The sequence below is a fragment of the Erythranthe guttata genome, chromosome 7 (genome assembly GCF_056151865.1).
Source record: "Erythranthe guttata isolate IM_541 chromosome 7, IM_541, whole genome shotgun sequence".
NCBI classification, from domain to species: domain Eukaryota; kingdom Viridiplantae; phylum Streptophyta; class Magnoliopsida; order Lamiales; family Phrymaceae; genus Erythranthe; species Erythranthe guttata.
The window spans coordinates 5,767,648-5,781,001 of NC_142539.1; the positions used below are offsets into that span (position 1 = coordinate 5,767,648).

Genomic DNA, 13,354 nt, shown 5'->3' on the forward strand with positions numbered 1-13,354 from the left:
TGAGAGTTTGCTTAGAGAGTTTAGACTAAAGAATTACGTACAAAGCTTATAAGTTGCAGAAATTAGTTATGTTCAGTGGTCCAAAACATGTTCAGTGGTCATTTACCATTGTATACTTATCTATTTGCAACCATCACTCTCCCAAATCCTACAGCTAAACAAAGTGAACGAACAAAATACGTAGATCTGATTTTCCAAACGACTATTGTGCATGAATGTGATTATATATGCGTGTGTGAGAATGCATGTGCGTACGTTACTCTATGTGGTGTGTGTGTGTGTGTGTGTGTGTGTGTGCCCTCGCGCGTGTGTGCCATCGCGCGGGTGTATGCGCGTGGGTGCGACTGTGTATGGAAGAGTTTCGGTGTTGGCAGCAGGGAAAGAGGAAACGGGAATGGAGCAGATCTATAGGGTTGCAACTAAAATTGATGAAGTGTTCGAGAAGAAGAGGTAAATGACTTTAGTAAAATATCCAAAATCTCATTGTCCTGATTTGAAAGAGTATTAGTATATATGAGCGTTTAGCAAATTGCCCCCAAATTTTAAGCAATAGGCTTTTGTTATGATCATGCATAGAGAACTTACACACACACACACACATGCAGAATCTAAATCGAAGGACACAAACGATTTGTTAATTATTAATGATAAGTTGAACTTGCAAATTTCAATACTAATTATTAATGTGACTTATTTTGCAGATCTCGTGGATTTAAGATACGTTTGTATCGGAATGAAGTTAAATTTGTGTGTGGTTATTTATATTATAATTTTCATTACCCATCACAACACGTTACTACACTATTACAAAACCATTGGAACTGTCGAAACAAAACCTAAAAACTAAATAGTTTAGATTTTGTCATCAAACACAAAATGACTTGTGTAAGCATATATAACCGAGATGGTATCATTTGTACAAGTTATCTATTTGCTCTTTGTACAAAGATACAACTCGATCTCTTCGTATTTTCATGGTTGGAGTCATCAAACCACTGTCAATCTGCAATATAAAAAATTAAAGTAAAACATTTATCGATACACACACTTAGAATTAGATACAGTGAAATGTTAAAATAATCGTGATGCTTATGAAAAACGTTATACGTACCGTGAAAGGTTCATCAACTACTAAGATTGGTCCGACTTGAAACGAACAGTCTGATGTCCTGCATTTACATCCATAAACAAAACTCTATAAAGATTTCTTAATTTACAAAATAATAGTACATATTAGCAAATAAATTTTGATTTACGACGATAAAATTTTGTATGCAGAAATGCAATCGAACATTTTTTATTTAGATGCTTGTCTTACCATTTTCTCAATTCTTCGTGCACTAGGTTAATTTGTTTCTGCTTATTAAGCTCCGAGGCATCAGCTTCAACTAAGGATAGCCTTTTAGCTTGCAAGAGTATCTCTTCTTTGTTCGGGACAATTATAGCCCCAAGTCGTCGTTGATCCTACATTTAAATTAAATAAAATCTTATCATGCAATACAGATGTGTATATATATATATATATATATATATATATATATATATATATATATATATATATATATATATATATATATATATATACAGTTAAATAAATAACTATATCTTCACCTGGCCAATCACTACAATCTGTTGAATAATGCTACTTCTCAAAGCAGCTTCTTCAATCTCTGCTGGTTCGACATTTTCTCCTGTTATTGCCATTCACCATTATTGATTATTAAAAATTTATAAACAACAAAACGATTAATTTTTTTTTTAAATATATTATTGCTTCTTGAAGTGGAAAAATTCTTATCTAGGTTTCCAAGTGCAATTTAAAAATGTTTTAATTCAACAAACAATATGAAACGTCATTGTTACTAGAGGACATATCGTAGACAATGTTATTCGACTATATCAAAAAAAGAAAAAAAACTTGACAATAAAATTTAAGTTACCGGTTGAAAGGACTATTGTATCTTTAGCACGTCCTTCTAGAACAATAACTCCTCCAGTTTGACGACTTCGCCCTCTAGAATGAGGAGAAGAAATCCAGCCAATATCACCAGTATTTAGCCATCCTTCCTCATCTATAGCTTTTTTTGTCGCCGAAGGATTCTAATTTAATATTTCCAAAACAAACAATAATTATATATATATATATATATATATATATATATATATATATATATATATATATATATATATATATATATATATATATATATATATATATATATAGACACACACACACACACACACACACACACACACACACACACACACACACACACAATTTAATATTGAGAAGAATACTAAAAGAGCATAATACACTATTTCCTGTTTATTTCTTAACATATTAATTGTCGATTTCATGGCTTAATTTGTTTGAGAGTACGTAGAGAAATTTCATATCCTAAACTTGTCAAAATAAAATAATAGACAGAGAGAGATACCTTGTAATAACCCTTCATAACTTGTGGGCCCCTCACTTTGACAATGCCTTTCGATCCATAAGGAAGAACCTTATCCGTATCAGCATCAACGACTTTTATTTCCGTATGGCGAATAGGATGCCCAATTGAACCGGGAACCTTCAAATATTAAAGCTGTAACATTGTCAAGAAACATGCCATACATAGTAAAAGCATATATATATATATATATATATATATATATATATATATATATATATATATATATATATATATATATATATATATATATATATATATATATATATATATATATATATTGTAAAAATGCATTAGAAATTGATTTTATTTTTTTCACCTACGCAACTCAGCATCCGATAGTGAGAAAATATATTTTTGTTTAAAAGAAAATATTCTTACATTACAAGTTGGCCGTCGAGCAGCCACAACAGGTGATGATTCTGTTAAACCATATCCATTTAGGACTTTTATGTCAATTGCCTGTGCCAACATAATAAATTACGGTTAATACACACACACACACACATACATATATATATATATATATATATATATATATATATATATATATATATATATATATATATTACTAAGAATATAGAAGAAGCATAAACCTCGAAGAATCGGTCGACGTGCGGAGGCAAACTGCCGCCTCCACTTACGCCAGCCTGTCAAATTTGAAAGCAAAGTTCGTTGGTTAGTATTTTCTTTAATAAGTTTCAACCTTTTTCACGATATTCTATTGATGGATTTAGAGAAAAAAATGTCTTCAAAAGAGAAGCACTGAATACAGACCTTTGAAATGCCGATAGCGGAATGAATTTTACGATACACAATTATCTTTGCCAGTGTATGTAGTGGCCATAATACTGCAGCAACAATCCCTGCCCTCAACCAGTCAAACAGTGCAGAAAGGTGGGAAGGTTGTTCGAGATTTCTGGCCAGACATTTTCCCTACGAAATAGATTGAAATTTAACAGACACAAAATTGAAGAATCAGAATGCAGTACAATCGTGTGACGGAGAAACTAACCAAACAAGTAGTTAGCAGTATTGTTTAATGAATTATGAACTCGTTTTTGTTTTGGTTCTTTGTATTGAGAATGTATTAAATTTTCAAAGATTCTTGAGTTGAGGAACAATTACAGTAAAACAACAAGAGTTGAGGAATCGCAACCTCGTAAATTCTTTTGGCATCCATGTAAGCTAAACTGATCTTTAAGAACAGAAGAGCAACAAGTTTACGAGCGGCAGAACTTGTATTGATCTGTTTCTGAATCCCACTGCAGTACGTGAAAAAACTTGTAAAATCACAATACAAATTTACGAGAAGCAAAAAAAGATTGTAATGTCGTAATTTATTATCTTGAAACTTTTCAGACCTAGTTTCCAAAATTAGATATGGTAGCGGAACTCGTTAAAACTGCCAGAATTCTGAAATAATTATTCACCAAACTTTTACCACATCGTACAAATAAGAATTTGAGTGGGGGAAGTTTTACCTGTAAAGCGTCTCGTATACTAAAGGAACAGAAATAACATAATGAGGTTGATAACGACGCAAATCATCCTGCAATTAAAGTAATAGATTAGATTGATTTACTGGCACGTAAGAAAATAAATAAGTTGGAACAGTCCAATCGAGTAAACGACAACTCATTTGTGAAGGAAAATAACATACCCTGAGTTTCTGGACGGAGGTGTAAACATGCTCAACTCCATGAGTAAAAATGAAATACTCACAAGCTCGTTCGTATGCATGCCAAGGTGGAAGCATGCTTAGAAATCTATCACCAGGTACCGCAGGTACTATGTCCCATAAGTTCGAAACCTTCATCAAACGACATTTGATTATAAACAATATCACATATCTAATAAATAATGTTAAGCATTCGCAATCGATAATTTATTTAGATTCTATAATTTTTTATCTAGATCAGAATCGACTATATGTGGATTTTTCTAGTCCGTTTTTCATCTACTCCCAAGAAGCAAGAAAATTGCAAACCTGGTGAAGCAGATTCCTGTGAGTGAGCATAACACCTTTAGGATTCCCGGTGGTGCCACTTGTATATACGAGCGTAGCTACATCATCGGAGCTTATAGTTTTATAAATATATTGTTTCCCTGAAATTAATGTACCCTAATTAGCTATATTCCCTTCCAATACTATAAAATAAAACATCGAAACAGAAATTATTAAGAACAGTAACTTCTTTAGTAAACGAAACCTATGAATCGCTATTATTTCATTCTAAATAACCAAAATCGGGATCTATCGTGTTCTAGTACATCACATGACAATAAATACTATAAAACTACGCAAGCACAAGTTAGATCTTATAATGGATATTCAAGCATTAATAGTTTTTTCTTAAAAAATAATAAAATAGAATAACAATCGAGGAAGACTTACTAGCATCTTCAGAACGATGTAAAAGTGCACGGTTTTCGTGGCCAAAATTTATTATCTCCTCATAACTATAAATTGGAATGTCTGTCGCTGATTCATCATTTGGTACGCTACTTTTCTCTCCCCATAACAAGACGACAAATCTTACTGTGGCCCGGGATTGGAATGTTTCTACAATCCGATTGTACATTTCGGGATTATCCACCACCAATGCAACACTGCAGTTTAAAATGTTATTCATGATAAGTAGTTGTTCTTTTGTCGGTTAATTTATATATATATATATATATATATATATATATATATATATATATATATATATATATATATATATATATATATATATATATATATATATATATATATATATATATATTTATATACTTTTAAATTGCCTACATCTTCAAAAACGGAGTTCATTTGACACCATAAGAAATTCATGTAGTTTTCTATCACCGGCACTATAATCCTCTACATTAAGTATTTCATAAGTAAAAAGCTATACACGAACGCTTTGAACATAGTACTATAAGACAGCTTTAGGTTTAAAGAAGATATAATATCGCATGAAGAAATTAAATAAGAACTCGAATATGTAACTGTGACAACCTTGACAAGAGGATTGTCTTATATGGTCTATTTCATGCTATTGTCCAGTGCTCCAATGCCTCGAAAAGTTACAATCAAATGTAAAATATTTTTTATACACGCTGGCATTATTTCGAGTGCTGCAATAAATATATCTTTTTGACCATATTTTATGTCCACCCTTGCGGTATCAAATTTAGTGGAATCTTCTAAATTATGTGGAATATTCTCCAATTTGTACCCATTTTACCCCATTCGAGCTCCATATGTTGAAACGAGATGATCATAAGATGTGTCTCTTGGCTTGTAAAATATCAGAGCATCAGAAACTGCATTTTTGCACAAAATGAGTACAAACTAGAGAACATTCCACGGAATCTCAAAGATTCTGTTGAATTTGACACCATTAGGGTGGACGTGTAAGGAGATTCATAGTTGAGGGGTGGTTGTAATTACCCAAACAAGAGGGGTGGTTGTAATTACCCAAACAAGAGGGGGGTTTCGTAATTTGACCTTTAACTCAGGGGTGGCCGTAATTTACCTTTTATAAATTGACAAACTTTACAAACGTCCCATAAAAATCTACTATTTTTGATAGCTTCATTCGATCGGACAACTAATGCATATTTTCAATTTGTATAGAATCCAAATAAAAAATCCCCTTGCGTACATCTTATTCGGTTTTGCTTTTTGGGATAGCTTTTCAATTGCATAATTGCATGTTCTTTATGTGCGTCCTGTCCTGATTTAACTTTTTCATTGAGTTTGGATAGCACTACATTTCTTTGATGAAATAAAGATTGAACACAAAAATGAAAAAAAGGCCAATTTTATTGTTTACTAGTATCAGATAAACTGGAATACGAACACGTATATCTGAAAACGAAACTTTGTCTAACCTTTCAGAGTGATTGTATATCTGCAAAAGCTCTTCACTAGACGATCTCGTACCTCTCACAACATTGATTGCTCCAGTTGCCATAATACCTGAGAACAACTTAAACACAGTACAGAAAACAGTTCATCTTATCTCGAACATAAATTGTAAAGAATGGCATCGGAAAGAGAATAATGTGAGATGCTGCATACCTTGATCTGAAACAAGCCACCGACACGAATTATCAGCAAAGAGGGCCAGCTTTTCCTCCGGTTTCAATCCAATTACTCGTAAACCTTCACAGAAATTCAATATTTCTTGCTCCAGCTGGATTTTATCAAAGAAAAATGTTTCAGATTACGTTGATACAACAAGAACGCCTTTTCATTGGTTCATGTACAGCGTTTCTGGCATTTCAAGAAAGCCGTTTCATTGGTTCTAGCAAGAAATAGAAAACTCACAAGAAAGAACAGCACAATAGTTTCTATATCAGGATTTATCGAGAACAAAAACACAAGTGATAGTTATCTAAAAAAATACTAACAACGTAATTACATACAACTGACCTGTTTGTAAGTCATATTCGTGGCAGGTTTATGGTACGGATCAACTAAAGCAACACGATCACCAAACTTTTGTGCAGAAGACCTCCAAATGTCAGGAATTGTAGTCAACTCATTAGAAGGCAACACCCCATTTCCTTGTATTACATCACTCTCTAAAACGGGAGAAAACTTTCTGATCTCAATTTCTTTTGTCTGCAAAAATGCAAGTGGCAAAAGTTGTTAGATTCGATCGTCTGATTTTTTTTTTCCTCTTTGTAGCGTTTTTACATTATACGATCATTGGTAAACCTTTCGCAATTCAACCACAATTAAATTGGTCTAATATATTAATAACTAAAATTAATTAAACTCGTGAGTAAACGGTTAAATGAAATACTCGATTCTTAACAACTAGACCTATACGTCTTTACGTTTTAGAACAAGTAACCGGAAGGAAAAAAAAACGACTTTATTCGATTTTAAATCCTTTTTATTTGACTCAACATGAAATCAGAACTCCATTGACATCATCAACTCCACTGCTAGTTATCCAACTAATTACCGAAAAATATATCATTAAATATACCAATTTCAACAAAAACAATTCCCAGCAAACACCTTGATCACTTTGAAACACAAATTTAACAAAACTACCAGCTAACATCAACCAACAAATGGTGAATTCTCAAGTATCGCAGCAATATCTCAAAATCAAAATCAAAATCAAAATCCGGATCAAAATCAAAATTAAAAAAAAAAAAATGGCGGCGGAGAAGATTACCTGTGAATCGCAGCGGACTCGAAAATTTCGAGGTTTGGCAACAATAAAAGCCCGACGCGTGTTGCTGAGCAACGGCGGTCTGATCGATTTGTGGTGCGCGAGCAGCAATTGACTCAAAACTAGCGTTGGTTCATAAGAACTCGACAAAGAACAGTAATTCAGAAGATGCATTATTATTATAATTATGGTGAAACGCAGCGGATAAAGAAGAGAGAGAGAGAGAGTAGAGAGAGAAAGTGAGGGTTATACAGCAAAAAAAATACACATATTTATTATAGAAACTATTATCAGTGTATCGGTATGCGTGTTGAATGCTGTTTGAGTGCAGGAAACAACATTCATTGGAGTCTCCGGGTAGTGGTTGATCCTTTGTAATCCTGTGCGGCGGTGCCTAATCTTTTTCTTTTATTTATTAATTATTTATTTAATTACTTATCTAACACTGCTAGTAGGGGTGGTTTTCGTACGGTTGCAGAATCTTTTCATAAATATTGTGTACCTACCGAATCATATGTTATTGAAAAATTTGATGCAATTATCGTACTAATAATTGTGGTATATGCTGCTACTTTCGGTAAGGTATATAGGTAAGTGGTACTCTGCCATTAATTTTAATTTGTTTAACTTCCAATCATTTATAAATTATAATAAGACAATTTTTATGAAAACAAAATAAAAGATTAAACACTTTAACCACGAATATTGACTATGCATATGATCTTATTCAATTTCTCAAAGCTCCCGCAATATTTATCAATTTTAATTTAGGATGGATTAATAATAGTAATTAGATGAACTAAATAAAATTATTTGTGCAATCCAATGGATTTTTTTTAGTTGAGAATGGACTACAATCCACCATTATCAAATAGTGAACTCACGATGAAGATAAGCCTATGTAATTGGCTGCATATTCAGTTTATGAGAAGGAACGTCAAATTGGATTCGAATTGCAAAATAACTACTTAATTCGAAGAAGAATTTCGAATTTTAATAAAATATTTAGAGCTTTCTCTATTTTCTGGTGGATTCCGAATGTTATTTTGTTCTATAAGATTAATTCGTAGAAATTAATTATTTACCGTGCTTCCGTTCTGCGTCAGTTGGCATCAGTAGCGAGGTTTTTCCTGTTTAGATGGCGAAAGGTGCGAAACATGGAGACAACAACTACGTTGGCGATGACTGCGGGGTTGAAAAATTGCAAAATTTGCGGTTGGTGCGCGAGGGATTTGCCCTTGACAACAACAACAGAAGGACTGAATCTAACATGATGATTGACGATGGTGTAGCCTTAAGTGCATATGTTAGACAAAATTATCATGGACCTGTTCAACTTCAATCAAGGTATGACGACTATTCAAAGGTGAGCGGCAACTCTGAGTTTGAAGAAAACCCGCCTATAAGGAGGCAAAAGGATCGTGATAAATATCGGGTAAGAGCTGAAATTCCTTCTTTTAGTGGAAATTTTCTTGAAGTTGAGGATTTTATCGATTGGGTATCAGAAGTCGAACGGTATTTTGAAGTGATGGATATTTTGCCGAATAAGATGGTAAAATTGGTGCCGAATAAAGGGTAGTGCAGCCGCATGGTGGGATGGGATACAGTGGAAGAGAGCTAGGCAAGAAAAAGTTCCAATCCGATCATGGAGCAGGATGAGAAAAATGTTGATGTATCGTTTTTTACCCCTAGGTTATGAGCAATGTCTATTTCAACTATATCGTAATTGTTCGCAAGGGAGTAGATCTGTTAACAAATATACTGCTGAGTTTATGAGACTAGCAAACTTAAATAACCTGCAAGAATCCGAAACTACAGAAATTTCACCGTACTTGGCGGGATTGAATATTTCAATACGTCTTAGGATGGGGTGGCGTACATTCTACACCCTTGAAGAGGCTCAAGAGTTAGCATGGAGGGAGGAATATTATCAACGAAATAGTTCATCTAGAAAAACCGAAGATGTTCCACCCGTTGTCAATTTTTCTAGCGCCTCGTTTGGAGGAAGATTTTGTAAGCGAGATTTTTGAGCCGGGAAGATCGGTGGAGCACTTGAAGTTGTTTGCAAAGAAATATGCATCGCTATATTTTGATCATAGCTCGAGGTTGAACTCTTTTGAAGAAGAGGAGATTGATAAGGAACGTCAAATTGGATTCGAATTGCAAAATAACTACTTAATTCGGAGAATAATTTCGAATTTTAATAAAATATTTAGAGTTTTCTCTATTTTCTGGTGGATTCCAGAGTTTTTGGTGGATTCCGAATGTTATTTTGTTCTATAAGATTAATTCGTAGAAATTAATTCTTTACCGTGCTTCCGTTCTGCGTCAGTTTAACAAAAAAGAATTACTTACCAAAAGAACATACAATAACAAATTAGTACAAGCAATTATACTCCGATTTCTAATGTTTTATCACAGACAAACAAATTGAAATATACTTGTATGAGATTTTGTTTTTCACAAAAATGCATATAGCTGTCATGTTTCTTTGTCATCCATAGCATTTAAATGACATTAAAAAAACTTGGTGCAATTGGTGGTAAATTTAATTCAGATTTGTCGGCCAAAGATGGAGTACTATTATGAAGAGTACAAAATGGACATTACTATTTGTGGCAAATGTGGTCCTATTTTATTGGCTAATAATATATCATTGTAATTGCTTCATAAAAGATCATAGCTATGTTTCACTTCGCTATTCATTTCAGGTAAGTTATTATTTTTGCTTTTCAATCCCTTCACTTGTCTATCCTTTTATTTTAGGGTAATTTTTTATAAACCCTCCACTCTAAGATTATATAGGTCCTAGTCCAAGTTATAAGTCCTATTTTTCTAAATCCCCCTACTAATATTTTTGGCTGATTTGCCCTTTGCAACAAAATAGGAAAATTCCCTTTTAAATATAATTATCCACCAAATCAGTTTTTTAGCTAAAAAAGAGGCAAACAAATCTCAAATCGTGAGATTGAAACTGCAAAACATTACCTCTCGTTTCTTTCAATGCACCCTATAAACCTAATTCTCAAATCGACAGAAAGGGTTGTATATCTTCACACCGCCATCGAAAGGACAAACTGCAAAAACTCACCTCTCGTTTCTTTCAACGCACACTATAGCCCTAATTCTCAGATCGACGAAGAAGATGTAAATCTGCAAACCGCCACCGAAGGGAAAAATATGCAAATAACGTCAATTGAAACATGCAAAAACTCTCCCCCTTTCGTTCAACCCAAACTCTGTAATCATAGCCCCTTATTGTTGAGATCAATGGAGAGTATGTAGGTCTGGAAACCGAGAAGATGGCGCAAAATCGAAAACGTACAGGTAATTTGCTATATATTGCATTTTTTTGTATTTATTTTTAAATCGTGATTCATTGATGAAATACAATGGGTTTTTTTATCAATGAAGTGAAAGACAGAGATTTGGAGCCTACAACCCCAGGTAATAACTTTGTTTTCTGCAAAGAATTTTTTTTTGTTTGTTTTTATGTTTATTTTGTTGTTTTTATGTGTATTTTGCACTTTGATTCTTCGTCCCCAGTTACCATATCAATTTTTATGTGAAAATCATTGGTTTCTTGCTTTTGATATTGGTGTTTTTTGTTACATAATTTTTTGATGTCGATTGCAACATTTTATCAGTTTTTATTTGGATTTTTTTTTTGTTTTTAGCATAGTATATTTTGCACTTTGCTGTTTATTTTGGATTTTGCTTATACGATGCGTATTTTGCTTTTATATTATATTTCATTTCGACTTTATTGTTATCATAGTACACAGGGCCGGCTCTAGTGCATAGGCAACTTAGGCCTATGCCTAGGGCCCCCAAACTATCTATAATATACATAGGGCCCCCTAAATTATGTGTATTATAAATTAGGGCCCCCAAATTTGAATTTTTTTTTATATTTTCATAAAACTAAACAAAAATATTTATATGAAAGCCAAATTGTAGAAAATATAACATAAGATTTAATAATTTTAATATTTCCACTTCAAATAATAAGAAAATACCAAAAAAAATATTTGATTTTAAATTAAAAACTTAATATAAGGGCCCCTAAAAAAAATATTTGCCTAGGGCCCCATATGGGCTTGAGCCGGCCCTGATAGTACAAGTTGCACTTTGCTGTAATATTTTTGCAGTTTGGTGTCGTAACAAATGGTTTTATCTATCATAACAAAATACTTGTTGAAAATAACTTATTGTCATTGTATCGTTTGCATTTTGCAGTTTATTGTTGACAATTGCATTTGGAAATGGTTATTTGCATACTTTTATTTGGTTGTTGCTGCCACTATTTTGTTGATGTTGTTGTAGTTTATATTTTTTATGTTGTTGTTGTCTGCAACTTGAAGTTTGTTGATGTTGTCCCTTTAGACGGTTTTCATTTTCACTTTTGCAGTTCTGCATATTTTAATTTGCAGCTCGTTATTGCAAATTAATATTAGTTTTTTCTTCTTCTTTGGGAATAACTATGAAAGGTTTCACATATTTTTTGGTTCTCTTTCTAAACTCGTATTAAAGTTAATGTGTGTGTGGCTTTTTTTTTTCTTTTGTATTTTGCCGTTTCATAATGTATTGCATATTGCAATAGTAATTGTACTTTTTTGCATCTCGTTGTTGCAACTTCGAACATTGTATTTTTCTATAGGGATTCTATGATGCGTTTTGATGTTGTAATGTGCATTGATGCAAATTTGTGCATATTATAATTGGAAGCTTTTTTGGTTGAACTCGCATTTTACCGTCGCTGCAACTATAGGCCAGAAGAAAACAAACAAGAGATTCATTAGAGGTTGATGCTACTGACACGATCATGTTTCTAGAAGATCCCCGATGACGTTTGGAAGTTGTGAATTCAGTCGGACGTCGAGACTATGTCCGTTATGACATCACCCCAGCCATAATCAGTTATGATAGATTGTAGTTTGTTCATCGACTATATTGCAACACTGCTTGTATCTAATTAATTTGTATCGTACAATATTTTGTATTTAATGTACTGATTTATTCCTAGTTTGTTGGTTTGTTATATCATCTTTTATTTCATATTTTATATTTTAAATATATTTTATATTGTTCGAGTAAGAATAAACTTGAACCTCTGATGTTTGAGCAAATTATCATTAGTTCCATATTGTGTTGTTGTGAAAAGACATTTGTAAAATAATTTTTTTTGACATATGGTATGTGGTTCCGTATTATATTTTATTTTGCTATTTATTTTTGCTATTATAAATTGCAGTTTGTATGTTGCTAATTGCATTTTGCAATTTGTTGTTATAACTTGACACAACTTAGAGTGAGAGAGCCGTGAGGCTACTAAAATAGAAAAGAAAAAAAAGAAAAAAAAAGGAGAGAGATAGACGTGATTGAGAGCATAGAGAGGAGTTAAAGGAAAGAGAGAAGAAAGGAGAGATACGTGAGCGAGAGGAGAGAGAGAAGTTAAAGGAGAGAGTGAAATGTGAGATTTTATTCATATTTTTCATAACTAACTATCTCAATATAAATAATAATTAAGGGAATTAATGTCAAAAGAAAAATAATTTAATTTAATTTATATTACATTATTGGTCAAGGGACTTATAGCTATAATCAACTAACAAAATGGACCCCATCTATATAAGTTCCAAATAGGGGGGTTCCAGCTAATTATCCCTTATTTGGTTATTTTAGTCACTCATTTCCATGTAGTAAACTTAGGGC

General features: G+C 32.8%; 1 protein-coding gene across 2 annotated transcripts; it reads right to left on the reverse strand.

Moving 5' to 3' along the window:
• Nucleotides 1–734: 734 nt before the first annotated feature.
• LOC105964534 (putative acyl-activating enzyme 16, chloroplastic) lies at nucleotides 735–8,095 on the reverse strand. 2 transcript variants are annotated; one of them, XM_088820821.1, is made up of 18 exons: nucleotides 7,643–8,095; nucleotides 6,883–7,074; nucleotides 6,529–6,643; nucleotides 6,339–6,426; nucleotides 4,855–5,069; nucleotides 4,447–4,565; nucleotides 4,120–4,269; nucleotides 3,941–4,008; nucleotides 3,616–3,721; nucleotides 3,234–3,392; nucleotides 3,053–3,106; nucleotides 2,838–2,918; nucleotides 2,439–2,576; nucleotides 1,941–2,100; nucleotides 1,612–1,691; nucleotides 1,319–1,464; nucleotides 1,112–1,169; nucleotides 735–1,003 (listed from the first exon to the last, which is right to left on the reverse strand). In XM_088820821.1, exons 1-18 carry the CDS (start codon nucleotides 7,811–7,813, stop codon nucleotides 911–913), a joined length of 2,193 nt encoding a protein of 730 aa, XP_088676947.1. In that variant the 5' UTR covers nucleotides 7,814–8,095; the 3' UTR covers nucleotides 735–910. The 2 variants fall into 2 exon arrangements, with proteins under 2 accessions (XP_088676947.1, XP_088676948.1); XM_088820822.1 differs by having other exon boundaries at nucleotides 6,339–6,436; nucleotides 7,643–7,968.
• Nucleotides 8,096–13,354: the final 5,259 nt, after the last annotated feature.